Source organism: Oncorhynchus mykiss, chromosome 8 (assembly GCF_013265735.2).
Source record: "Oncorhynchus mykiss isolate Arlee chromosome 8, USDA_OmykA_1.1, whole genome shotgun sequence".
In the NCBI taxonomy this organism is placed as follows: Eukaryota; Metazoa; Chordata; class Actinopteri; order Salmoniformes; family Salmonidae; genus Oncorhynchus; species Oncorhynchus mykiss.
The window spans coordinates 22854481-22880378 of NC_048572.1; the positions used below are offsets into that span (position 1 = coordinate 22854481).

Here is a 25898-nt window from a genome sequence, read left to right on the forward strand (position 1 = left end):
CATGGCCAGGCACGACTCCAACACCATCATTAAGTTTGCAGACGACACAACAGTGGGAGGCCTGATCACCGACAATGACGAGACAACCTATATGGAGGAGGTCAGAGACCTGGCCGGGTGGTGTCAGAATAACAACCTATCCCTCAAGAGTTTGTTAATTGAAATGCATTCCAGGTGACAACCTCATGAAGCTGGTTAAGAGAATGCAAAAGAAAACTTTTGACTGGTAGTGTACTTAGCCTTACTAGGCTCATAGCATCTAATGCCTTTGGATTCACTTTTAGAAACACCGGTTTGACCAGAGTCTGTGGCTTCAGACTCATGCGATGGTGCCTGGAGAGCAGATCAGCAGCAGAAAATACCCTCTCCACGCTTGCAGAGCCACTGGGGATGCTAAACACCCTTCGGGCCACTCTTGCCAGGCTGGGCAGGGATGCGGATTTGTATTTTTACTTTTCTATAGGTAGGCCTAAAGATTTTTAGGCAAAATAACCCTATCAAAACAGAACGCTCTTTAAAAGAGTTATTATGTCAGGCCTATTGGGCCAAAATCAATGATAGAACGAAAATTAACAAACTTTTTAAGAGATCTGATTTTTATGTTTATAAATACTTTGCTACAATGAGTCACTTAGCTAGCTACCCGCCTCATTCATTTGTGTTATGTGCACGTACTACACCATCATCCTTTCAGGATACGTGTCTTTTCAGATTCCACAATGATTCTTTCGTTGTGGGCACTACATCACCGCACTCCCTCTCATGCTCTTGGTCCTCCTCATCTTTGTCACCTTGACAAAGTCGCCTTGATTTTGCACCTGCGTAGTATTTTAAGTGTCTTTATGAAAATATTTTGCGAACTCCTGACAGTAGCTAAAGCAAGAGGCAATAGCAGCACACAAGTACCCTACAAATGCATGCTGGGCTATAAATGCCCTGAGCTGGTGAAGTGAGCGCTACTGGAGCAGTACTGGAGTTAAATTGGAGCGGGCGAGAAGGCCGACACTCCAGCCTTTGGGAAACGCGCTCCGCACTCCAGTCAAATTGGGCACGCTCCGCTCACGTACTCTGGTCTTGACTGACATGGTTCTTTAAGAGTTCTAAATAGCGTCTTCTATTGAAAAATAGTCATGGGACGTATGGCCAGCGTCTCAAATTCTGGTGATATTGAATAGGGAGGTTGGATTTGGAATATGTTTTGAGTTAAAAGGTAAATCAGAGAGCTATGTCAGGCTGGTGCTAACTCAGTTGATGACCTAATACGGTGGGTCAGTGAGAGAGTAACGGGTGGTGTGTGTTACTCAGACACACAATCTCTCTTAATTAAGGGATCACATAGAATGTATCTTTCATTTTCAATAATTACTCGTCTCAAAGGAACACCTAATGCTCTGTCTCGGCAGGTGACGTGCGCCTCACGCCAGAGGACTACACCAGGGCTCAGAAGTACTGCAAGTACGCTGGCAGCGCCCTGCAGTATGAAGACGTGGGCACGGCGGTGCAAAATCTGCAGAAGGCCCTCAACTTACTGACCACTGGAAAAGAATGAGACCCATTGTCCCTGGGTGTCACTGTATTGCTGATCTGGTCCAGAAGAGACCATTAGCCTCTAGTCTACGGCATGCGTCTGAAGAGAGCAATTCTGTCCCAAGCCTTCAACATCACTGTAAACAACAATGACATCTGTGTCTCCATATTGGACTCCTGTTGTGTAGCTTCCAACATGGCTGTCCATGACTAGAGTGAAGCGCTCAATAAAGACTTCCTGAGCCTGTATATTAAAACGGTGCATCCTTCCTCTATTAGCACAGTATCCACCTTATTAGTTTCCACTAGCAACTAACTGACTGTTTTGATAACACACATCCCCTCCTTATGCATGTATGTTTTGGGGACATGCTCAGCGTTTGCAGTTCATAATACTTTAAGACTACACAGTTTCTCTCGTTAAACTTAATTTATAGGCCAATGCTTCAAAAGATTATTATCAGGGGACATTATTGATCTGCCCTTTACTGTGTTTTCAAATCAGTATCTATTTATCTCCTTTTCTTTGGTGAAAGACTGTCCTTTCTGCATCAACACAATTTAAATAAATGTTTTAAAGTGATTTATTAATGCTTGGTGCTCTGTTTGTACTGATGCTGTCTGCTTTAGTACACAGAGCTGTACAAACAAAACTGTCCAAGCAAGAGGAAGACTTGTTCATGTTTACTTTGTGTGATGGCTTCTTGGGGAGGGCGCAGTCAGAGAGGGGACATTTGGGGCCAGTTTCCCCAGACGTAGATTAAGCCTAGTCCTGGACTAAAAAACGATTTTAATGGAGAGTCTTCATTGTGCATGTTTTTTATTCTAGGACTAAACTTAATCTGTGTCCAGGAAACCGCCTCATAGAGAACTAATTCCAAGGGTACGGTAATGTCACTATAGTTGAAAGCGCTTCCCTTACTTTAACACTAAACTTGTAATTTTGTATGTAGTCAACTTTGACTGAGCAGTTGATCAGTCCATCCTCAAATATGCAAAAGTTCCTTAGTGTGTTTTATGTTTCTGATTTCTTTAATTTTTCATTTAAACTCCCTTGTTTTGTTTTTTACATTTTCTAGTCAATGTGTACTTAATGTAAATTAAGGACTCATTTGACCATTATTAAAACAAATCAATTGAAGTGTTTAGGTCATTGTTCATTATTTAATACATTTCCATAAGGATTTTGAATTGGAAAGTAATTAAGCATGCCAGTGCTCCACCGTAGAGACAGCAACAGTCCCAGTTGATGGGTTATTTGAATAAATATATCCAGAACGTGCGATTGCTGTCTCCACTTCAAATGTGTGCTGAACAAAAATATAGACGAAACATGAAACTATTTAAAAAATGTTACTGAGTTACAGTTCATACAAGGAAATCAGTCAATTGAAATAAATGAATTAGGCCCTAATCTATGGATTTCACATGACTGTGCAGGGGCAAAGCCATGGGTGGGCCTGGGAGGGCCCACTTGGGAGCCAGGCCCAGCCAATCCGAATGAGTTTTCCCCCCACAAAAGGGTTTTATTACAGACAGAAATATTCCTGTTTCATCAACTGTCCGGGTGGCTTCTCACCGACGATCCAGTAGGTGAAGAAGCCGTTTGTGGAGGTCCTGGGCTGGCGTGGTTACACGTGGTCTGCGGTTGTGAGGCAGGTTGAACATACTGCCAAATTCTCTAAAATGAGTTTAAAGGTGGCTTATGGTAGAGAAATTAACATGAAATTATCTGGCAACAGCTCTGGTGGACATTCCTGCAGTCGGCATGCGAGTTGCTTGCTCCCTTAACTTGAGACATCTGTGGCATTGTGTTGTGTGACAAAACTGCACATTTTAGAGTGGCCTTTTATTGTCCCCCAGCCCAAGGTGCACCTGTGTAATGAACATGCTGTTTAATCGGCTTCTTGATATGCCACACCTGTCTGGTGGATGGATTGTTTTGGCAAAGGACAAATGTTCTCTAACAGGGATGAAAACAAATGTGTGCACAAAATTTGAGAGAAATAAGCTTTTTATGTATGTAAAATGTCTGGGATCTTTTATTTCAGCTAATGAAACATGAGAATAACACTTTACACATTGCATTTATATTTTTGTTCAGTATATTTAACTAATTTGCTCTGTTTATGTAACTAAGCTCTGAAAATGACCTTCTCCAAGTCATTATCCCCTAATGTCTCTTACTGCTCCTTGGATAATGGTAATTTAACTAATTTATAGCCATCAACCATTATTAAATTGTGCTGAAACTCTTAAGAGCAGATAATTGAGTGGACCTCATAGTGGAATATTCACTCTGCGGGCACATTAAAAGGAACGCTTGAATGTGCAATTTGAGAAAATTAGATTAAAGGTGTGAACAAGAACTTCTAATATTTATAATGTAATTTCAAGAGGCATAGAAAGTAAACCTGTAATGAACTACATGATTGCTGACTGACATTTTTGAGTCGTGCATTTCCAAAATACCACATATTTACTGTTTAACCCCATTTATGTTTAGTAAATTAATCCGGTTTCTGTGTTCCACTCCATTTGAGTGTCCCAAGCCCTTTACTTATTAAGGAAATAATCAATTAGTCGCCCGGGTCACGTTTTGTTTTGCTCAACCTGTTCAAAGTGATTATCATGCCTAGATTCTTGATGTCATTGCGCTCATTGTCTTATCTTCAATGCCTGCCTATTGCCTTAAGAGTTACAGAAAGGGTATTGAACTGTCACCACCAGCATGTATTTTCCTGACTCCCTTCCTCTTTGTTGAAGGGCATTGGGGTTGATGCAAATGAAAATCAGGTGGATTCCTTGCACATGTCTATTCTAGCTGTAAGGTCATTGGGGGAGAAAAGTCACCCGTCAGCTGAAATAGGTCATTCTCTGACAGTGACCGTGAATAACAGTACAATGTCATGTCATCACATGGCAGTTATGTCCTCTAAATCCTTGCATTAAATATTGAAAGTATACCCCCTCTTACACACACGATGTAAACACTCTTTTCATGAGATCAATACTGGCTCTACTGAGCTCACATATGACAGTACTGTGGGGAACGTCAGCTGGGTTTGATCATCCCTTTCAGTCATGATTCATTGTTATGTACTGGTAGGAGAACAGCCACTTCTTTGGCTTTTGTGAAAGTTTAAAGCCTCTCCTCTCCGCCATATAAAACAGCTGTGCTGTCCCAAGCTATACAAGAAACTCACAACTGGAAACCATACTTTAAAATGAGTTTGACTTTTTCATCACCCCATAAGAGTCAATGTGGATAAAGTGCTTCCCATTAGTTTCATTCAAATATCTCTCATACTCATTCATCTTTATTGAACTCCCAACCCAACTGAGCTGATAGAACCACAGTGACTTTATTGTAGTTCTATATACAATAGAAGACATGTAATTTAGTCTTTTAGCTGTGGATAAACCTCATCTACATCAAAGTGATGGCTGTGGAGACCAAAAAGCTAAAAAAGTGGATACGGCATGCAAATTCAGATATCCAACTCTCTTGAGAGTTATCACAAAGGAAGATTATCTGAACTGACGTTTGAAGCAAATGATGGATCAAAAAGCCAACAAATCAAAGTCTGTTAATTGTACAAAGTCTGTTAATTTTGGACTACAGTCCAAAATGTAACTTGTTTCAGTCTTGTCCTCCCTCATTTTAATTTAGCAGTAGTTTCCAATAACAATAGTGTGTTTATTTCATTGTGGCATACACAATCCATAGGCCTTGTCAGACAGACTTGTGCTGTAGCTCCCGAGTGGCCCAGTGGTCTATGGCACTGCATCTCAGTGCAAGAGGCGTCACTACAGTCCCAGGCTGAAATTCAGGCTGAATCACATCTGGCTGTGATTGGGAGTCCCATAGGGTGGCACAGAATTGGCCCAGCATTGTCCAGGTTTGCCCTGGGTAGGCTGTCATTGTAAATAAGAATTTGTTCTTAACTGACTTGCCTTGTTAAATAAAAAAACTAAAATAATTATAACAATTTTAAAAAGCACAGACAGAACACAAAAAAAATGTCCTGGGACTAATACAGTGGTACAAAAAGTACCCAATTGGCATACTTGAGTGAAAGTAAAGATACCTTAATAGAAAATGACTCAGGTAAAAGTGAAAGTCACCCAGTAAAATACTACTTGAGTAAAAGTCAAAAAGTATTTGGTTTTAAATATTCTTAAGTATCAAAGTAAAAGTGTAAATTAGTACCTAGATCGGACTCATGATGATAAGGGATGTTCTCTTGAAACAATTTCCCTGTCCTGCTAAGCATTCAAAATCTAACGAATAATTAAAAAGTACATTATCTTAAGGAATGTAGTGAAGTAAAAGTAAAAGTTGTCATAAATATAAAACGTAAAGTACAGATACCAAAAAAAAGCTACTTAAGTAATACTTTCAAGTATTTTTTACTTAAGTACTTTACACCACTGGACTAATAACTGTAAATGTAAATGTAATTTGTCCATTTTCAGTGTGATGGAGAAGCAACTTAGAATTCTAGGTGATTCTGAGCACATTTTCTTAAATGTTCTTACCCCTCGGGACTTTGGGGTGGGGCGCCAGAGTGAGAGAGAACGTCCTCCAGCTGTGTGCAAGGACACGCTCCTTGAATGTTAAAACTACTTTGCTGCTGTTTCAAGCATCTTGCGTGACAGGAACAGGGTCAACCGTCGATTTGAGGTTTCGACTTTGTGATAAGCGCGTGTTTTGCGTTTATACACTGAATTAAGTTTTGAAACGTCGGCGTGGCACGAATTTGAAGAAGTTGCCAAAAGTTTTCAAAAACGGAAAAATCCAGTCGGATCGACAGCGGAGTAGATAATATGATCCTTCAATGAGACCAGCTCCCTCTCCAATAAGAGGATGTAAGTTGTAAATGTTTTTGTTGTTGTTCATGACGTTATTGTCAGACGCTTTACTTTTCGATTGTCTTGGAGATAATTGACCTGAGTGTGACCAGAGGATCAATGAATGTCACATTGTTGTCAGTTTATGTGTTTATTTACAACATTAGCGGATTGACTTTGAGAATGGTCCTACAGTTTATGAATTAATCTTCTATAGCAGTACATCAAGACATGCTAAATTATTACATGCTAAATGTATGTATGATATGACATAAGGTAAACTCAACTACTTTTGAGGTAGGCCTAGTGAAAATAGTCTACATTATAGCTGAGGAACGCTAAACTCTCTTATCTCAAATCGAACGGAGTTGAGCGTTCCTCAGCAACCTACATTACAGAAAAGTTTTTTTTAAAAGTGATTTTCCCCCTAGCTCAATTATTGAAGACACTACTGAACACTCCATTTAGTGAAATGCTTGTTATTCCATCTCTTTGGCTGCTGTGTTGGTGTGGAGTAGCCTATACCACATTTTTAAGTATCATTAAGCACTTTTAAACAATATTTTGTGTCTTCATGAAGACTATGCCATGACATGTATTATCTTCTGAAGTGCAGTCAGCATGTGAGAAATTGTTATCGAAAGAGTGGTCTTATTATGTGCTTACTTACTTGTGTTACACAACCTAGAACACATTCATCCAAAAGTTGAATGATTACAGCAGACTAAATTTACAGCTGCCAGTCAGTTCCACCAGGTCCTAAATGTGAAACTTCTGACTGGACAGAACATTTTAGGAGATGTGAGATGAAGTCATAGAGAATCTGTTGAAAGGAAGATGAATAGTATGTGCTTGTCCAGGTGACTGAAATCAGACACCACTAAATTGGGGGATTTAATGATAAATGAAAGATCTAATGGCCCTCATATTCTGAGACAGGCAGCTCTGTGATGACGCTATACCATGATAAGGTTGAGAAAGACAGGCCTTTACATATAATCAAGAATGTGTCTGAAGATGGTTCATGATTCCAACCATCTTAACAACTGGATAGTTCTCTACGATGATTAATCAGTTTGAATATTGGTAATGGTGTAACAGTTTTAAACTTTAGTCCGTCCCCTCGCCGGGCTCGAACCAGGGACCCTCTGCACACATACAACTGACACCCACGAAGCATCGTTACCCATCGCGCCACAAAAGCGAGTGACGTCACCGATTGAAACTCTATTAGTGCGTACCACCACTAACTAGCTAGCTAGCCATTTCACATCGGTTACACTGGTATATTAATTTACAACTGGCCATTTGTTAGTATGGGTTTGATGGATATGCAGTACAGTCCTTCCATCCTCTCTACCAGATGAATTGAAGTCTTTATGTGGTCTCCAAGGGACGCGGAGAACTGACCTCAGCTTGTTTTGCGTTCATATTAACATATTTTGAGAGAAACAACTCAACAAAGACCAAATTTCTCTAATGTCAGAAATTGCATGAATATATGAATATGAATGTATGTAATAAGTGCGCAATTTATTGAGTTTGTTCGCTCAGCCCTAATGTTATAAATTATGTATTAAGATTTAATTAACTTCCTTATGCAAAACAAGTTCTACATTGGGAAATACTGCTGTCTACTACACTGTTTAAACTACTGGCAAATTAAAAGAAGCAATTGTTAGAAATTGAAAGTTTCAATGTAATCTGTCTGTCTGCATATTTCAAGACAAGGCATATGGGTATGTAGTGACATAGTCAATGGGCTGGAGGATTCTCAAACAAAGAATGCAGGCACTGGGGATGGGGGTGGGAGCATGTGAGTCTGGGCAGATGAGATGCAGTCATTGTTTGTGTGCGTCTGTAAGTTGTTGTTCGTGTGTGTGTAAGTTTGTATCCAATGTGAAAAGAAATATGAACGTTTATTTTTTTAAGGTTTCCGTCGTCTGTAGAACACACAATCATTTCCAAAACCATATTAGTCATGTATTTGAATAGTCCAAGAAACAATAGATGAATTTACAGTTATGAGGAAGTATAGCCTATCTGTGTCTTTTTTTGTGTGAAATGTGAATAGAATATATATTGCTGTATTTCCATTATTTATACTGTGTGTGTTTAGCAAGAATAATTACTTTGAGATAAGGTTGTGAGTTATTAGGTTGTGGAGTCGCAAACATGCCAGTTCTTCACTACTGAGTGTTGTTTTCTGAATGACTATAGGATAAGATTTTCCTTCCTTATCTCCATGAAGACAATGTAAGCTGGACTCGGGTTTCTCTCGATGAGAGCACCTCTCTTGATCTTTGTTTCCTGAACATGATGAGCTAAAATCCTGCTGTTGTCTGAATAAAATATGACTAGTGATCATGGCCTTTGTGTGGGTGGCCTATTCATAGCTCCATATCACTTTTCTCAGTTCTCCTTGTGCTTGTGAGGAAGTTGACGTTGAATTGCGATACTCATCACCTTGTCTAAGTTCGTGAACTTGGGAGGGCACACGGTGAACAAAACAGAACCGGGATCAGACATGCAGACCTCTCATTATTTAATGGATGAAGTTTGGTGAATTGAATGATATAATTAAAAAGTCTGCATGGAGGAGAGGGAGATGGTCTGGTATTCTTCCATACTCTGACACTGTCACTGTGAAGATGCTCCGAGTCATCAGGTTCACATTGTTGTCAGAAAATGACCATCACTTGAGTACAGTGATTGTTTCTCTTGAGGAATCATTCAATGTGGGAAACCTACTACCTTCTGAAAAAATGCAAATTAGAAAGACTGGAAAGCTGTGAAATGTTATTTTGAACCTTCCTCCAGCACCACCCACGCCTCAGGCTCAGGCAACACCTAGAGTAATTGGTATCAATTAGGCCCAGACCAGATGTGGCTATTGGCTAATGAAGGTAGTGTTTGCTGAAGTGGAAAAGCCATCCATCCAGTTCACCGCAGTGTAGTGGAAATGAACAGAGGAGGCTAAGAGGCTCTATTCTCTAAGATGGAAGAGGAGAACAGGGCCTCTTGGCAGACTCTCCATCCAGTCCATATAGTTTGGGCCCACAGCAGCACAACCATATGATTTAACTAATAGTAGCTAAGCCAGCTCTGTGAAATGACTTGGGTTTGGAGTATACTGCAATATCCTGACTAATAGGTTTGTTTATGTGTGTGGCCTTGAGTTGATTGGGAGACCACAATTACATTTTATACAGAAATGTTAGAACAAATGACTCTTTTGATTGAGAAGCAGATTCAGATGGGGTCATGATCACGTATGAACAAAGAGGGAAATTACACCTAGAAACCAATGACAAGAAGTTGATGAGGTTGATTTTGTAGTATCTGTAATTACCCCACATAGATGCATCTGGACTGCAGAGACCCAGCTATAGAAATGTGTTGATATGAGTGGATTGTCTCTGGCTGCTATTTTTGTCTTCTCTATTCCCATCACATTGAATTTGTAATTCTGTATTCTTGCTGTAAACCTGTTTTTATATTTGTACTGTTTGATTGTCTTGTAAGTGATTTATCCAATTCACTTGCGTACAGGTTAGATAAGATTACAGGGAACTTATCCTGACTGACTTCCATGTATCTATGCTGAACTCCTCCCAGACAGAATTGTATATCAGACAATGTGGATTTTTTATATCGTAGACAAGGCTTTTATCCAAGCCTAGTCATGTCATTAATCAAATTATATTCCTGGAATGTAAAGTCTACAGGCGATGGGGTTGTATATATTTTCCCAGTGATCAAAACGACCACATTGGCTATTATGGAGGCATGACTAATCGCGGTAATTGGTATATTTTCCTTCATTATAATTTACATTTTTATGTTCGATTCAAACAAGGAGCATCTCTTGTACGTTATTGTATGAACCACACTGATGTCGTCTGTCGGATACTCGCCACTGGTGCCCTCTAACTCTGGAAGTCATTACAACTGACATGAAAGAATGATTTATCGTTATATAACAAAACTGCATTTGCTTCGCTGTGGTCTCTCTTTGTGCTGAAAATATGTTTCCATACCACAAATACATCATTCAAACTTTTAAAGTGGACCCAAATTGCAGACACATCAGTATGAATAAATATACTGTATTTGTGTGCTTGTGTGTACTGCATGTGTAAGACTGCGCTATCAGACGATACCTAGTATGTCTCCATCTTAACTGTGATTGACAGGGAGTCTTACGTCTGTGGAGGATGGTGGCGATGGAAGTTCCGTAACGTCCTGCCAGTTGCCCTGCTGTGGATGTCCCTGCAAAGACAAGGTACACAGTCTGATTTAACTATTGGCATTGATTGTGTTTTCTTATGTTTAGAACGGTATGAATCATGAAATAAAACAGACAAATGGATATGAATTGATCATTTCATTGTTGTACTGTATGCCATTGCTTTCTATTCAACATTGCCCTTCTTTCGTACTTTCATTCGTGTCTTTTTTTCTGTTTCGTTGATTGTGCTTGTTGCAACCTCTGCTTTCTCATGTCTGTGTTTCAGTTAACACTAGCACTTATTGATTTACATATGCACATTCAGAATGATTGAACACCTGAAAGCGATTTGTTGTCCTTAAGTACAATAGTTTGATATCAAAGTAGACCTACTTGATCAGTCTTTGGCAAGTGGGACTACTGGTCAGAAATATTGGTGTTACCTTTTTATAATCTGTGATTTTGTGATAACTGATGGTAGATATAATGAAGAACAAGACCCTCTTGATATCTGCACAAGTGATGGCTTTACAGTCCATCAGAAATATATGGGGCAGTCAGTACCAGTGATGGATAAATGCATTCAGTGTGCAGAACTGGATAGAATCACTTAAACAGCGATGACCATCCATTTTCTATTTACCACTACCAGGTAATCACGAGAGGGGATTTCAAATGTGTTTCCTTACACCAACAGACTCTGAAACAGGGTGAATGTTTCCCAAATTGCATCAAGCAAATCATTTCTTACTGACTTTGCTTTAGTGAGTGCATTTCCATTTTTCGCCGTGTGACATTTTTGACGGCAAAAAGACAAACACATTAAACAAGCACACGTAACCAGAAAACGTTCCATTTTTATAATGTCGCCCAAGGGTGCCGTTGGACGTTCTGCTAAGATAGTCTTTAGGCTCAGCATGTGTTGTATGTACTGGGCTAATGTGTTTACCACAGGGACTAGCCCTCTTGAAGCCAGGAAAAGGCCTCCACTCTGGTCCAGTTCATTCTTCATAAAGCTCACACCATTTCTCTCACCTAGGAGTTATAACATTGCACGTTTTGTGCACGTTCTATGCTTAACTTCATGTTGTGGTAAGCCTGACTGACTGACTGTTCTATTTTACGCTGTTATGTTACTGAAGTATGTTATGTTAGTTTATTTAGAAAGCATAGTCTTTTTTTCAGTTTGTGACATGCCGTAGCTGGCTGTGTTGGTCGGTATTGGCAGGCAGACCTGAAGCAGAAACATTTATAGTTCTGGCTGGTGTTCAGATAAGGCTTGGATCATAGGAGATTCCGTGCTGGGAAACAAGGCATTTTTTAAGTGCATTTAGTGCCAGAGAGAGAATCAACAGAGTAATCTCACACTCTCATAAAAATGATTCTCATAAAATGCTGCCTCATTTTTGACAATTAACAATAGAGCTTCTTATCACAAGAAAGAGGGCAGGTATGATTATGAATCACTGAGTAGAAGATCGAGATTGCAGGAGTGTCAATACAGGACATTAGATGGGGAATCCTCTTGACTCAGACATGTCAACATTTTCTGATTAAGTCCACTTGGGTATGTGGCACCACAGAGCAGTGAACTCACATTTCTGTTGTGTTTTTATTGTGATAGGACACTTCTTCCAACCACAAATGAACAGAAAGTCAATCTTGCCCCCATCAATTGTCATTCCACAAAAATATAATATAAGGGCAAGATTGACATTCTGTTCATTTGTGGTTGGAAGAAGTGTCCTATCACAATAAAAACACAACAGAAATGGGAGTTTTCTGCTCTGTGGTGCCACAGATTCCCCTTCTAATGTCCTGTATTGACACTCCTGCAATCTCAATCTTCTACTCAGTAATTCTGATCATGATCTAGTGTTACGCAGGGAGCAGCTTTGACACTGTCATAACATGTTTAGTTGGGTTCCTAGTGATGAGCCATGGTCTCAGCAGACCTTTAGGAAATAAATAAAAATACCTTGGCAGAGCTGTTCCGTCCTCCGCCATGTTCCAGCAGCATAACTAGGGCTGCTATGGTGACTGTATTACCACCACACTGGCGGTCCCGAGTCATGATGGCAGTCGAATTCGGCGTGACCATTTAGCCACAGTAATTAGGCTTCTCCAAGCTCTGATGCAGCTGATGGTCATTAGTACCCTACCAAACTTGCTAATTGCCTGGTACTCAGCACTCTATTGTCCCTCTACTCACTCTGACATCAATGCAAATGTAATCGAAAATCGAATCAAACACTTCATGAGAGCCCATGAGCTCATGTTGCGCAACATTTCTATAGGCTATGCCATTGCGTGAGAAAACAGAGTTATGGCCTCTATTAAAAAGAGGAGGATCCCATCAGCTTTCAATAGGCTAGGCCTACTATATTTATTTATCAACTTTCTTAATGTTAAACACATTGCTTTGCTTTGCAACAGGACTATAGCCTACCTGGCTGGCATGAAAATGAACCACAGAAAAAGCGTCCTCAATTTGCTATTTAAGTGCATAGATGACATGTATTTTCGAGACAGGTGCAAGATAATGGTCCATTCTAAATCAAAACAAATTTCAGACATATGTTATTTAGTACTGTACACGTAAAGACAAGATTAAATCAAGGATAGTCTGATGGGGGACAATATTAGCCTATCGCTTGTGAATTATATATTATCACTTGTGAATGATGCCCAGTGTAAGGCAAGAACCAGCACATGCCTTTTTTTTTGTCACTTTTTCAAATCACATTCGCACATCTCATGTAGCCTAGCCCACAGGCCTATATATTTTGATAAGGTTTGTATCACAACTAAAGTGGCCAAATAACTTCTTAAAATTAAGCACATTAATTAGCTTTACAATGGGTGTAGAGCCTAAATGGCATACATACGCAGCGAGTAAGTTTCAAGTTTGGGGAAGATCATTTTCACCATAAAAATGCATTTGTGGTCACATTTGAGAATTGTGTTTTCCTGCTAATGGAACATTTGCGCTTATAGCCTACTGCCGTGTGTGCATTGCTGCGCTTATGTGAAGAAATAGCCAAATAGTTTATCAACATTTTAAGCAAAGAGTTCTGTTGTATCAGGCTCATTGCTCAAAACAGGGTTTTTTATGCTAATGGTTGTATTTATTTGGGATCTATCGCATCCCACAACTGTCCCAGAATATGTTTGGAATATTTATTTCTCACACAGAATAGAATAGGTCAACTTTTGTACTATGGGGGATAGTAGATTGACAGAGGCTAGTGCTTTTGCTGTTAGTAAGGCCTACTCATCTTGTTGGCTGACGGAAAGTAAATGTTGAAGGTTATTCCAATATCTTCAATATTCGCCTCAGACTTGGATAAGGATGCATGCAATTGCATCCCAGATGTGTCTCTCTTCACTTGTAGCCTGTGAAAAAGACCCGATCATTTGATGGAGAGCCATGTGAGTGTGAGGTGCTTCAGCAAGCAGCTAGGAGGAGGGAATTCTAATTGTTATATTCAGCCCAAGGGCACAACGGCCACTGGCCGCAAAAGGCATGGATTTTTTTATGGGGCTTTACGGCAACACAAAGGGGATGCAGCCGGGAAATTGGAGGCATTATCAATTGCTTGTCAAATTGTGAATGAGAAACTGATGAAGTGTGTACAGTCTGTGCAACAAAAAAAAACAAAGCAGAGCTCATGCCATTCATACAGCTGTTTTCAAATCATCATTAAAGTCACATTGTGCAGCCTTGGAATGCATTAAAAATCTAAACATACAGCCCAACGTTTGTAGAACAACAAAAGTTACATATCTCTAAATGAAGCATCTAGGAGGATCTGTGTCTTTGTTAACCGCTCAACCACAGAATAGCCACATGTGCACACTCCCTCAGATCGTTTAGAGAAAATATCCTTTCTATTTTATTCAGCTATGTTCAATTATTCATACTATAAAATAATGCCACCTCATTCTAAGCGAGTCTTGTCTGCTAAATGAACTAGTGTAGCCCACAGCCATATGGCATAGTTAGATCAGGGCCTAACATAAGGACAACTCAGAGTATGCTAATCTGATCTGAAATAGACTACATTTTCTTCACATTATGTTTCTTTAAAACTGTCTAAAATAAATAATGGATTTATTGTGATGGTGTAGGCTATATTATATGGATTTATTAGACTTTTTAAAATGTAGATGTTCTTAAGGTCTTCATCAGTGGCTTGTAGGCCAGGAAGCCAGGAGATGCTAAATGTGTTTATGTTAAGACCAGCAGTTATTTGCTTGACAATCACCAGCTGACAACAGTTTGACTGCCATAGCCCTAAGCAAAACTCCTGTCTGTTAAAAGATGGGGTCATATGCGATTAAACTGCATGGGTCATCACAAGCCCCCCCCCAACCCCCCTCCCTTGCCTTCCCTCCTCTCCCCTCTTGAGGTATAAGCACTTAATTAGCCCTCTCATTAAAACAGGGGTGTGGCAGATACCAGCTGAGATACAGCTAGCTGGTGAGCTGCCATGAGACCAGGAGAGGGCTGCTTGAAAGCAGTAGAGTAATCTGGAGGATTACACCTTCTCAGAGGTCCTCTATCTGAAATAATCTGTTTTTAGGCGGTGGGGGTATCAGTTATAAACCCCTTTCTTCCCCTGTTTTGTATCTGGCATTCCATCCCCTGGCACCATTCTACTGCAGCCTGCCCTGCCGCCTCTCAAAGGAGTTATCTGAACAAACCCTGTTTTTAAGGCACTCGCTTCCCTGGCACACTTCACATTTTCAGTCATGCTACAGTAACAACAACGTGCGAAAGTCGGCGTCTTGAGGTTTATGCAGCAACAATGGGGTTTTGTGTTCTTATGTTAATGTGTCCTTCAAAACGTTTAATCACAGAAATGTATAGTTTCCCTCTCTTTGACAGTTAAATGTATACACATGTTGCTCTTTTTCAACACTGTACTGTACACAATCACTTTTTGTAACCCACAATTATTGAACACTTCGCCAGTCAGATGGAAAAGTCTTTGAACATTTTTAAACAAAATATGTATTTTTATTTAACATGAAATAACTTCCCAGGAGATGCTGAAGCCAGTTATTCAACATGTACTCTCACATGTAATTGTCAGAAATCAGTTACCCCCCCCCCCCCCCCCCCCCCCCCCCTTATTGTAATGGTGAGAGGTTAGCATGTCTTGGGGGTATGATTATTAACATTATTATTAATTCAGGACTATCTGTGAAAATGGTAGCATCCACATTAATGGTAGCATCCACGCTAGCTCCCGAGTGGTGCAGTGGTCTAAGGCACTGCATCTCAGTGCAAGAGGCCCCAGTCCCTGGTTCAAATCCAGGACGTATCACATTCATAGGGCAGCGCATAAAATGGCCCAGTGTCATCTGGGTTTGGCCTGGGTCATTGTAAATAAGATTTTGTTCTTAATTGACTTGCCTAAAGGTAAAATAATAGAATAATGTAGACGTTTTTAGAAACGTATTATATTGTTATTTACAATAAAAGTGATTCTAAAATGACACCATTTATTTTTTACGATTATTTTCTATTGGGCACAAAATAATCTGAAACACAACCAAACAAACAGCAAATGCATCCAACAAGTTTGTAGAGTCACAAGCAGTGTTCCCTCATAACTGCTAAAATGTGTGCGCGCTTCTCCTAGATTGCAGTGCAGAAGAAATGCCAGGCTGGGCAGAGACGCAAGAGATTGAACTTCAACGAGTTCGCCCCATTAGTTTTCACGATATAGATCATCGTTTTTTCTGTGATTGAATCAACATTATATCCGCCCCTTTTCAATGCAACAAACCAAAAACAAATCAAGCTTTGTAAGATTGAGTCTGTGATTTTGTTGTAGGCAGAGCAAGAGCGCAACGGAGTAGAATTATATTTGTGGGGGTAGACCACGAGCGGTCAGATCAGAGCGCAGAGCCACGCTTGTACTCATTTCTTGATATTCTTTGCTAGTTAGCGAGTTATTAGCCCAGTTATTGATACGTAGATGTCAGCAATGAGGAGTGCTTTCTACTGCTTCATACAAGAGCACAAATCGTGTATGCTACATTTCAAGCTGTCTTTGAAAACCCAATCAGTTAAAAAGCATATATCATCATTAAAGGAGCAGTGTTGTATTTTAAGACAGGCTTGAATATGCAAATAAGCCAATAGGCAGAGAGGGTGGTCTACATTGTCGAATTCTCTGCAATGGTGGAAAAGTACCCAATTGTCATACTTGAGTAAAAGTAAATACCTTAATAGAAAATGACTCAAGTAAAAGTGAAAGTCACCCAGTAAAAACCTATTTGAGTAAAAGTATTTGGTTTTAAATGTAGTTAAGTATCAAAAGTAAATGTAATTTCTAAAATATACTTAAGTATCAAAAGTACAAGTAAATGTAAATGTATAATAAATGTATAATTTCTTATATAAGCAAACCAAGACAACACCATTTTCTACTCAAAAAAACTACTTAAGTAGTACTTTCAAGTATTTTTACTTAAGTACTTCACACCACTGATTCTCTGTATGGCAATAATAATTAATTGTATTCTGCAAAGTGGTTTCTTGCATCATACAACACAATACAATGCAATTTACAGACACCTATTTGGCCCATGGTATTACAGACCACATAAAAATAATTAATTCATGTGTAGCCCTTTATCATGTAAACGTTTTTAAAAGTCTCATTCAATGTAGGCCTTCATTGAACACGACATATAGGCTAATGTAGACTATATCTTAAAAATCAAAAGCTATTTCCATGTGAAAATGTTGGGATTTGCGCCATTGGTTTTGTTGGTAGGCTTACATTCCTATTGGCTGCTGTCTAAAACTGTAAGGGTACAGCCTCAGTGTTAACTGTAAACGCGTGCTGGAAGTTGCACAAAATTCTCACAGCGTTCAAATTTCCACTCACAAGACCTAAAATTTGCTCAGTGCCCCAAAAAAGTTGAGGGAACATTGGTCACAAGCTTGATGTAATCAATACGTGCTAGGAATGTGGTACCAAATTCTAAACTTTTGACTCTTTTAATATCATATAAATTAATTTGTCCCAATACTTTTGGTCCACTAAAATGGAGGGACTATGTACAAAAAGTGCTGTAATTTCTAAATGGTTCACCTGATATGCATGAAAATACCCCCAAATTAAAGCTATCTGGAGTACAGAGCCAAAACAACAAAATATGTGTCTCTGTCCAAATGCTTTTCACCGTACGTATATAAAGTGTGTGTGTGTGTGTGTGTGTGTGTGTGAGAGTGTGTGTGTGTGAGAGTGTGTGTGTGTGCGTGCGTGCGTGCGTCCGTCCGTGCGTGCGTGCGTGCGTGCGTCCGTCCGTCCTCCCTCCCTCCCTCTCTGGGCCATGTGAGTGCAGGGTGGTTCAGTACACAGGGGGCTGGTCAGGCCCATGGCAGCGGTCAGGGCTTAGTGGGTCTCAGAGGGATGTGAACAGGGACATACAAACTGAGTAAACATCATTTGGCATGTTGTTTTTCCTTTTGCGCACCATACACACCACACCAGTGGCTGACAGCAACACACACACACACACACACACACACACACACACACACACACACACACACACACACACACACACACACACACACACACACACACACACACACACACACACACACACACACACACACACACACACGTCTGTAAAACTGCAGGGTATTCCAGTAGCATGATTCCGTCCAATAGTGATTTCACTCTCCTTTGCAAAACAGACCCAGTCCAGTTGTCAAACGTTGATCCTATTGCTTGTTTATTTAAATCCTGACCATGAAGGGAGTTTGTTCCTGCTGTTGTTTTTTCTCTGGACCCTGCCAAATATTATATGAAATTGCCACCATTTTGTTGGGAGGGATTCTAGTTGACTCCGCTAAATGGTAACCGCAGCAGCACAACCACAGTTCTGTTGGTATGCAAATGCTGAGGCATCACCCTTGTTGTTGTCTAATGTATCTCAATGTTGTGGAAGTGAAACGGCGATGGACTGACTGTCTGGACATCCAGTCGCACTTTCCAACATCTGTTCACATTTTCAATACCATGATTTAATAACATGGAGTGTCTGTTTTGCATTAGCTCTGTTAATTCCTTATAATTCATGTTCAGGGTCTATTCTCATAACATGGAAAAAGGGGGAAAAACATGTTCAAAGCAGAGTGGATCGAGGTAAAGTATTTTATGTAAAACCCCTGTATTATAATTCCTTACTGGTCACAGAGTCAGGAAAGATTCAGACTTTCCAATGTGCTAAGTAGTACATTTAGGAACAAAGGGTAATAAAACAAATGACCTTTATTCTCTGCAGTAGTGCTCATTCCAAGACCGTCCAAAATCAGTATTTTCATGTTTACACACATTGCTTTTCTAATTCAGTCGTATTTTAATCTTATTCAAGTGCTAGCATGACATGCTGAAACAAATCAAACTAATACTGCATGTCCAAATATATTATTACAGTGGGATGATTCTCATTGGCCGGGCTCCTATTACATAGAAATGTATGGATACAAACTTTTTTTTAAAGTATTTAGACACTGACAAGTCCAATTGGAACCACAGCGAATACCAACGCCTACATTCTGAGAGTACATTTGCTAGGACACATCATTGGTAATTGTTGGATTAAATGCTTGTGGGAGGTAAGACAGACATTTACATTGAAATGGGTTTTTGTTTGGAGATAAAAGAGATAATGGAATTTCATTGGGTTTAGAAATTAGAATGGAGAACTAATACTTGTCATGACAATGGTGTTCCCTAAACAATTACCTGCAGACACAGGGCACACTTTTGTTATGGCAAGTAATAAAAAAAAATAGAGCTCTGCCACCAATGATGCTTAGAAACTCAGTTGTTTCTCCTTCGATCAATCTGGAAACCCGACCACAGCTCCTGATCTCACAAGTGCGCACCATTGTAACCTTAATTCCCGTTTGTCTCCTATCAATGGTTATCATGGTCATCATTTGCGGTGGTGTTACTTCCTCACCAGTGTTTGTTCAGAGCCTCTCACCGTTCCTTTTGTCTCAGTTTTTCTCATTGTAAAACCATACATATGTAGGATCTTAATTTGATCACCCTGTGGCAGGATAACTTTTCTGCAACGCAGGACATTTTTAAAACGTGTAGTGTATTTGAGATTTTAAAAGGCTTCTAAAGTTTGTCATTTCCATTTAGAAATTTCAAACTTGATTTTCACTTACGAAAAATGTATCAACCGTTACAAAAATGTCCATTTAATTATAATCCACATAATAATTCAAATTTCCTCTTGTTGCAGGATTATTTTCCTGCTGTAGGAGACTGGCTCAGATTAAGATTCGACATCTGTATCACATCACAACACCCAACGTCCTCCCTCGTATTTCTCTCTGTTTGCACATAGATGGTAAATCACTAGTGATTCTGACTGGTTAAAAGAAGATACCCAGTCTCTTTATTACACCACATACCTTATATTTGACCACTTGTTGACCTGGGGTGTAGAAATGTTCTCTGTGTCTTTTATGGGACTGGACTATGGCCCTGATAAATCCTAGAGGCAAATGAGAGGGGCTGTCGCTCACTCTGCGTTTCATCCTCCACTCAGACACTCCAAATGAAACCAGCGCACAGCACCAGTATGCCACAGTCAATTATGTCTAGGCCATTAATTGGACTGTTTGGTAATCCCTTACATCAATAAGAGTTTAATAGCTTTCACTATAATTATATCAATCTATGTTTATTTTGAATAGAAGTGTGGCTGTTACTATTTGATGGATTTAAAAAAAAGACAACTGGATAATGTGTGCAGTTAGCTTCTTATTTAGATGACAGGTGATCTGGCATGTGATATAGTGCAGCCTGAATAGAAGACAGTGCTGGTGGGATGTTTGCAGTGGTGGAAAAATTACCCAATTATCATACTCTAGTAAAAGTAAATATATCTTAATACAAAATGACTCAAGTAAAAGTGTAAGTCACCCAGTAAAAGACTACTTAAATAGAAGTCTAAAAGTATTTGGTTTTAAATATACTAAAGTATCAAAAGTAAAAGTATAAATCATTTCAAATTCCTTATGTTAAGCACATTTACCGATAGCCAGGGGCACACTCAGACATCATTTACAAACAAAGCATGTGTATTTAGTGAGTCCACCAGATCAGACGCAGTAGGGATGACCAGGGATGTTCTCTTGTTAAGTGTGTGAATTGGACCATTTTCCTGTCCTGCTAAGCATTGAAAATATAACGAGTACTTTGGGTGTTAAGGAAAATGTATGGAGTAAAAAGTACATCATTTTCTTTATGAATGTAGTGAAGTAAAAGTAAAATTTGTCAAAAAATATAAATAGTGAAGTACAGATACCCCCAAAAAACTGCTTAAGTAGTACTTAAAGTATTTTTTACTTAAGTACTTTACACCACTGGCTGTTTGGATAGTTGACCTTTAAATTGTACACTGTCTCTTTATAAAAGTTTGTGATGAGGACATGCAACAGATCAGTCATTCATACATTGCTATGATCATTGATCTCCTGAAGAAGATATCGCTTCTTTCTTTCTGTTCCCCCAAATGTTTGGATATACTTGTAAAGTTACCAGGTTGTTAGCTAACTAGCCAATGAGGTAACATGACAGAACAAGGTGTGAACAAATGGTTAACGACATGTGAGTCGTTTTAGAACGACCCATGACATGGTTTTTGAAAGTAAAAAGCAGTCCTGGCTATCAGCTACAGGAATATAAAAATGTTGCGCCGGTAATATTGGTCAGATCGGTTGACCTGGTTGGGTTCGAAGCAAACCATGGTGCAATCTTGACGCAATCAAATCTCCACTCTTTTTTTTCTTTAGGGCACAAGGAAACAAATGTACAGCGAACCTTATCATTACAACAATAATTATCTGAAAACTCCTGGTCGCACAGCCAAGTATTTCATTGCATATGCTACCAAATTGGTCGCACTTTAGAGCCCTGAATATGTATGATAATGCTTGAGACTCATGTTGCTGGCAGTAGTAGTTTTTTCTTTGACTGGGCCTCACAGTGCATTCGGAAAGTATTCAGACCCATTCACTTTTTCCACATTTTGTTACATTACAGCCTTATTCTAAAATTGATTCAATTAATTTATTTCCTCATCTATCAACATAAAATACCCCATAATGGCAAAGCGAAAACCGTTTTTTAGAAATGTGTAGAAAAATTAAAAACAGAAAGGCCTTATTTACATAAGTATTCAGACCCTTTGCTTTGAGACTTGAAATTGAGCTCAGGTGCATCCAGTTTCCATTGATCATCCTTTAGATGTACAACTTCTTTGGAGTCCAACTGTGGTAAATTCAATTGATTGGACATGATTTGTCTAATATAAAGGCACATACCTGTCTATATAAGGCCCACAGTTGACAGTGTAAGTCAGAGCAGAAACCAAGCCATGAGGTCGAATAAATAGTCCGTAGAGCTCCAAGACAGGATTGTGTCGAGGCACATCTGGGGAAGGGTAACAAAGCATTTCTGCAGCATTGAAGGTCCCCAAGAACACAGTGGAAGAAGTTTGGAACCACCAAGACTCTTCCTAGAGCTGGCCACCCTGCCAAACTTTGCAGCACTCCACCAATCAGACCTTTATGGTAGAGTGGTCAGACGGTAGCCACTCCTCAGTAAAAGGCTCATGACAGCCCGCTTGGAGTTTGCCAAAAGGCACCTAAAGAACTCTCAGACCATGAGAAACAAGATTCTCTGGTCTAATGAAACCAAGATTGAAGTCTTTGGCCTAAAAGCCAAGCGTCATGTCTGGAGGAAACCAGGTACCGCTCATCACCTGGCCAATACATCCATACGGTGAAGCATGGTGGTGGCAGCATCATGCTGTGGGGATGTTTTTCAGTGGCAGGGACTGGGAGACTAGTCAGGCTCGAGGGAAAGATGAATGTAACAAAGTACAGAGAGATCCTTGATGAAAACCTGCTCCAGAGGACTCAGGACGTCAGACTGGGGCGAAGGTTCACCTTCCAACAGGACAGAGACCTTAAGCACACAGCCAAGACAATGCAAGAATGGCTTCGGGACAAGTCTCTGAATGTCCCTGAGTGGCCCAGCCAGAGCTCGGAGTTGAACCCGATCTAACATTTCTGGAGAGACCTGAAAATAGCTGTGTAGCGACACTCACCATCAAACTGACAGAGCTTGAGAGGATCTGCAGAGAAGAATGGGAGAAACTCCCCAAATGCAGGTGTGCCAAGCTTATAGCGTCAAACCCAAGAAGACTCGAGGCTGTGATCCCTGCAAAATGTGCTTCAACAAAGTACTGTGTCAAGGGTCTGAATACTTATGTAAATGTGATATTTTATTTTATTTGTTATTTTTTGGCAAAAATAAATAAAAAAACGTTTTTGCTTTGTCATTATTGGGTATTGTGTGTAGATTGATGAGGGAGAAAAAACGATTTAATTCATTTTAGAATAAGGCTGTAATGTAACAGAAGTGTGGAAAAAGTCAAGGGGTCTGAATACTTTCCGAATGCACGTTAATAGGTGTTTGTGGACCAGGAAAAGGAACAGCCACTTAAAGCTGTAATGTGGTCGGCCTGAGTGAGTGGATTTAGATTTTAGGACCCTCTTGACCCTCTCGGCTTAGAAAAGGGCACATGTTGGCAGGTATAACAGGGCCACAGTAGGACCAGGCTGTAATCTGACCCTGCATCAGCCATTCATTGTGGGGTACATAACACTTCTAATGAGTCATTTTTCTGAAGCAACGACAACTCTGGACTGGAATCAGGCGATAAACAAAAACGTGTGGTTTGGTAGTATTTTTTTCCAATGGTTAATTTGCTCTTACTGTTCCCTCGACCCTCTCCAAGGGTAGAATTCTCTGGATTGTTGCCTTCCAGGTTTCCTAATACCTGATTTGATTCAGTTTGTAGAGAAATCACACCTCAAAGGTAACATGGCTCCTGCCTGTAAGCCATCAGGATCCAGGATCAGAGAGTTAGGCAAGTAAACGAAAACACTCAACATAACAACTGCTGGTTTCCATTGTATGGGTGTTATCCAGGGTTTGGCTTTTGAATTGTAATATAAATGTTCCTGAAATTTCATAGAGTAAGACTTACAGAATATACACTGTTGCTCACAATCATGTTAAAAAGTTGGATCAATAAGCTAATGGAGAAGAGACAAACACGATTACTGGCCATACTGAGATTGCTGTATTTAATTCTGTCTTATTACAGTTCTAGAAGACTGTATTACATAACCGTGTTAAATGACTTTGAACAATTCTGAAAGGGATCCCATCATTATGCCGACTTTGAGTGTCTTCTGACTGTACTAGCTACGTACAGTCCTTGTTTGAGTTGAGCCTATGTTTAGATGTCTGCAGACCACTCTCAACACTATTCACATTTAATGTTTATTTATGCTAAATAAAATAGACGGTCTTGTAACTTGTGTTGAATGCCGATCAAGAATGGTACTTGACAAATTTGCCTTGCTTTGCAGTGGTATTTTGCTCAAATGTTTCTGCCAATAAACAGAAACATGGTTTTGGCTCACACATTAGTCTGACCTGGATGAACATAAGTCATTGTTTTCTGAGTGAAGGTTTTTTTTCCAGCCCATTACATTTTTTATCCTTGCATAGTCTTTAGATGACCTTTAAATCATAGCTATGGTATTTTATTATCTCAACATATATTTTTCAACTGCATAAGTAGTATTAGTGTCTTTTTTCACTGACTGACTCTTGTCTCTTTGCTACTCCTAATCTAAATCTCCTGTAAGTCTAAACTTGAGATGGTCCCTGTTGTCTGACTCTATTGGTCCACTAACACAGTCTCTCTGACCTCTGACATTGGCCTTGCACTGTTGCACTACTGACCTGACTCCTCCTCCACTGCCTTACCTGTCCTGTCCTGGTGTCCCCTGGTGTCTTCCTGTACTCCCTGGTGCTGGGGTATAGTAGTGACAACATGTCCATGTTTTGCTCCAGCAGTGTTGAGCTGTAGTAACTCCAACTGCGTTGTGGTGCTCACGGACTCCCAGGGTACCTTTACCTCCCCCTGCTACCCCCAAGTGTACCCCAAAAGTCAGGCCTGCAAGTGGACTCTGCAGGCCCCGGCTGGATTCATTGTGCAAATAACCTTCTTCGACTTTGATCTCGAGGAGGCTCTGGGGTGCATCTATGACCGCGTCATTGTCAACACCGGAAACCAAGATGTGAAATTTTGTGGCTTGACAGCCAACGGACTGATGCTAAACTCCACCAGCAATGTGATGGAGATGTCATTTAACTCAGACTTTAGCGTCCAAAAGAAAGGATTCAATGTCAGTTACAGACAAGGTATGTTTTAAAGCGGGCACATTTTTACAGGTATACTTGAATGATTATGATTTTTATGGTTATTATTGTTATTACGATTCTTCTGTTTTATAGTTTGAATGTTTTTACATGACATTTTATTTTCTGTTTTGTACGTGGTAGTTTAGATGTTAGTGTTTAGCCATGCTCTATGACAGTAAGCTTGAGGTATTTATAAGTAATTCCCCACGTCATTTTAGAGGGATTTCACGTTACACAAACATCAAACATCTCCGCCATTATACTAACCAAACAGCAACATTATGGCTTAGGACAAACATGTCTTCCATCCATTATGCTTAAAAAAGTACCCTTTTTCTTTCTTATTTCTGACACACGGCAGTGCTTCGGCCTTTAACATACTCAGTTCCTTTTCCTCGAATACCAAAAGCGCTAATAACTCAAATGTTGTATTCTCAACATAATAGTCAGAGAAACCTATGATTTCTAATAACATTGATTGTTTTATAGTGTATAGCCTATAAATGGTGTATGTTCGGTTTATAGAATCCTAGTCCCAGCCTTTATTTAGGCACCACATGTAAACAATGCACATCAAAGAGTTACAGTAAGTGTAATATGCACATAGCTCCACCCTACCCCCCTCTTCCAGTAACCTTTTAAAGAGCACTAATCCATCAAATTCACTCCTAGCTTGAATAGAACCTCCGATGTACATCGAGTCCAAGTGCGAATCAAGTGTCAGGGACGGGTGCCGTAGCTGTTCAATGCCTTCACATTATTTAATAACATTTTCACAAAATTCTGGAGACCAATTTTACTGTGAGAGACCACAGGACAAAAAGTTTCAGCCAGTCAAGTTGGAACATGGTATGCTTTGCAATATGCAAGCAATCTTTCTGTTGCTGTGAAACACCAGGGAGGCCAAGGAAACCCTGCTTTGGGGGGGTTTCCACAGTGCTTGG

At 39.8% G+C, this 25898-nt stretch overlaps 2 protein-coding genes across 7 annotated transcripts in view; both read left to right on the forward strand.

Moving 5' to 3' along the window:
• vta1 (vesicle (multivesicular body) trafficking 1) overlaps positions 1–2809 on the forward strand; it is a 47408-nt gene extending 44599 nt beyond the window's left edge. Inside the window, exon 8 of the mRNA XM_021611986.2 lies at positions 1404–2809. Coding sequence (XP_021467661.2) covers positions 1404–1549 — 146 coding nt within the window. The 3' untranslated portion in view covers positions 1550–2809. The remainder of the gene's footprint in view (positions 1–1403) is intronic.
• Positions 2810–5533: 2724 nt separating this feature from the next.
• adgrg6 (adhesion G protein-coupled receptor G6) overlaps positions 5534–25898 on the forward strand; it is a 55641-nt gene continuing 35276 nt past the window's right edge. For 2 of the 6 annotated variants that reach the window (XM_036985048.1, XM_036985047.1), the window contains exons 1-3: positions 5541–6399; positions 10578–10666; positions 24607–24954. In XM_036985048.1, the coding sequence (XP_036840943.1) occupies positions 6398–6399; positions 10578–10666; positions 24607–24954 (439 nt within the window). In that variant the 5' untranslated portion in view covers positions 5541–6397. Of the gene's footprint in view, positions 6400–10577; positions 10667–24606; positions 24955–25898 lie in introns of all 6 variants that reach the window. The other 4 variants (XM_036985050.1, XM_036985046.1, XM_036985049.1 and 1 more) reach the window with 4 other exon arrangements.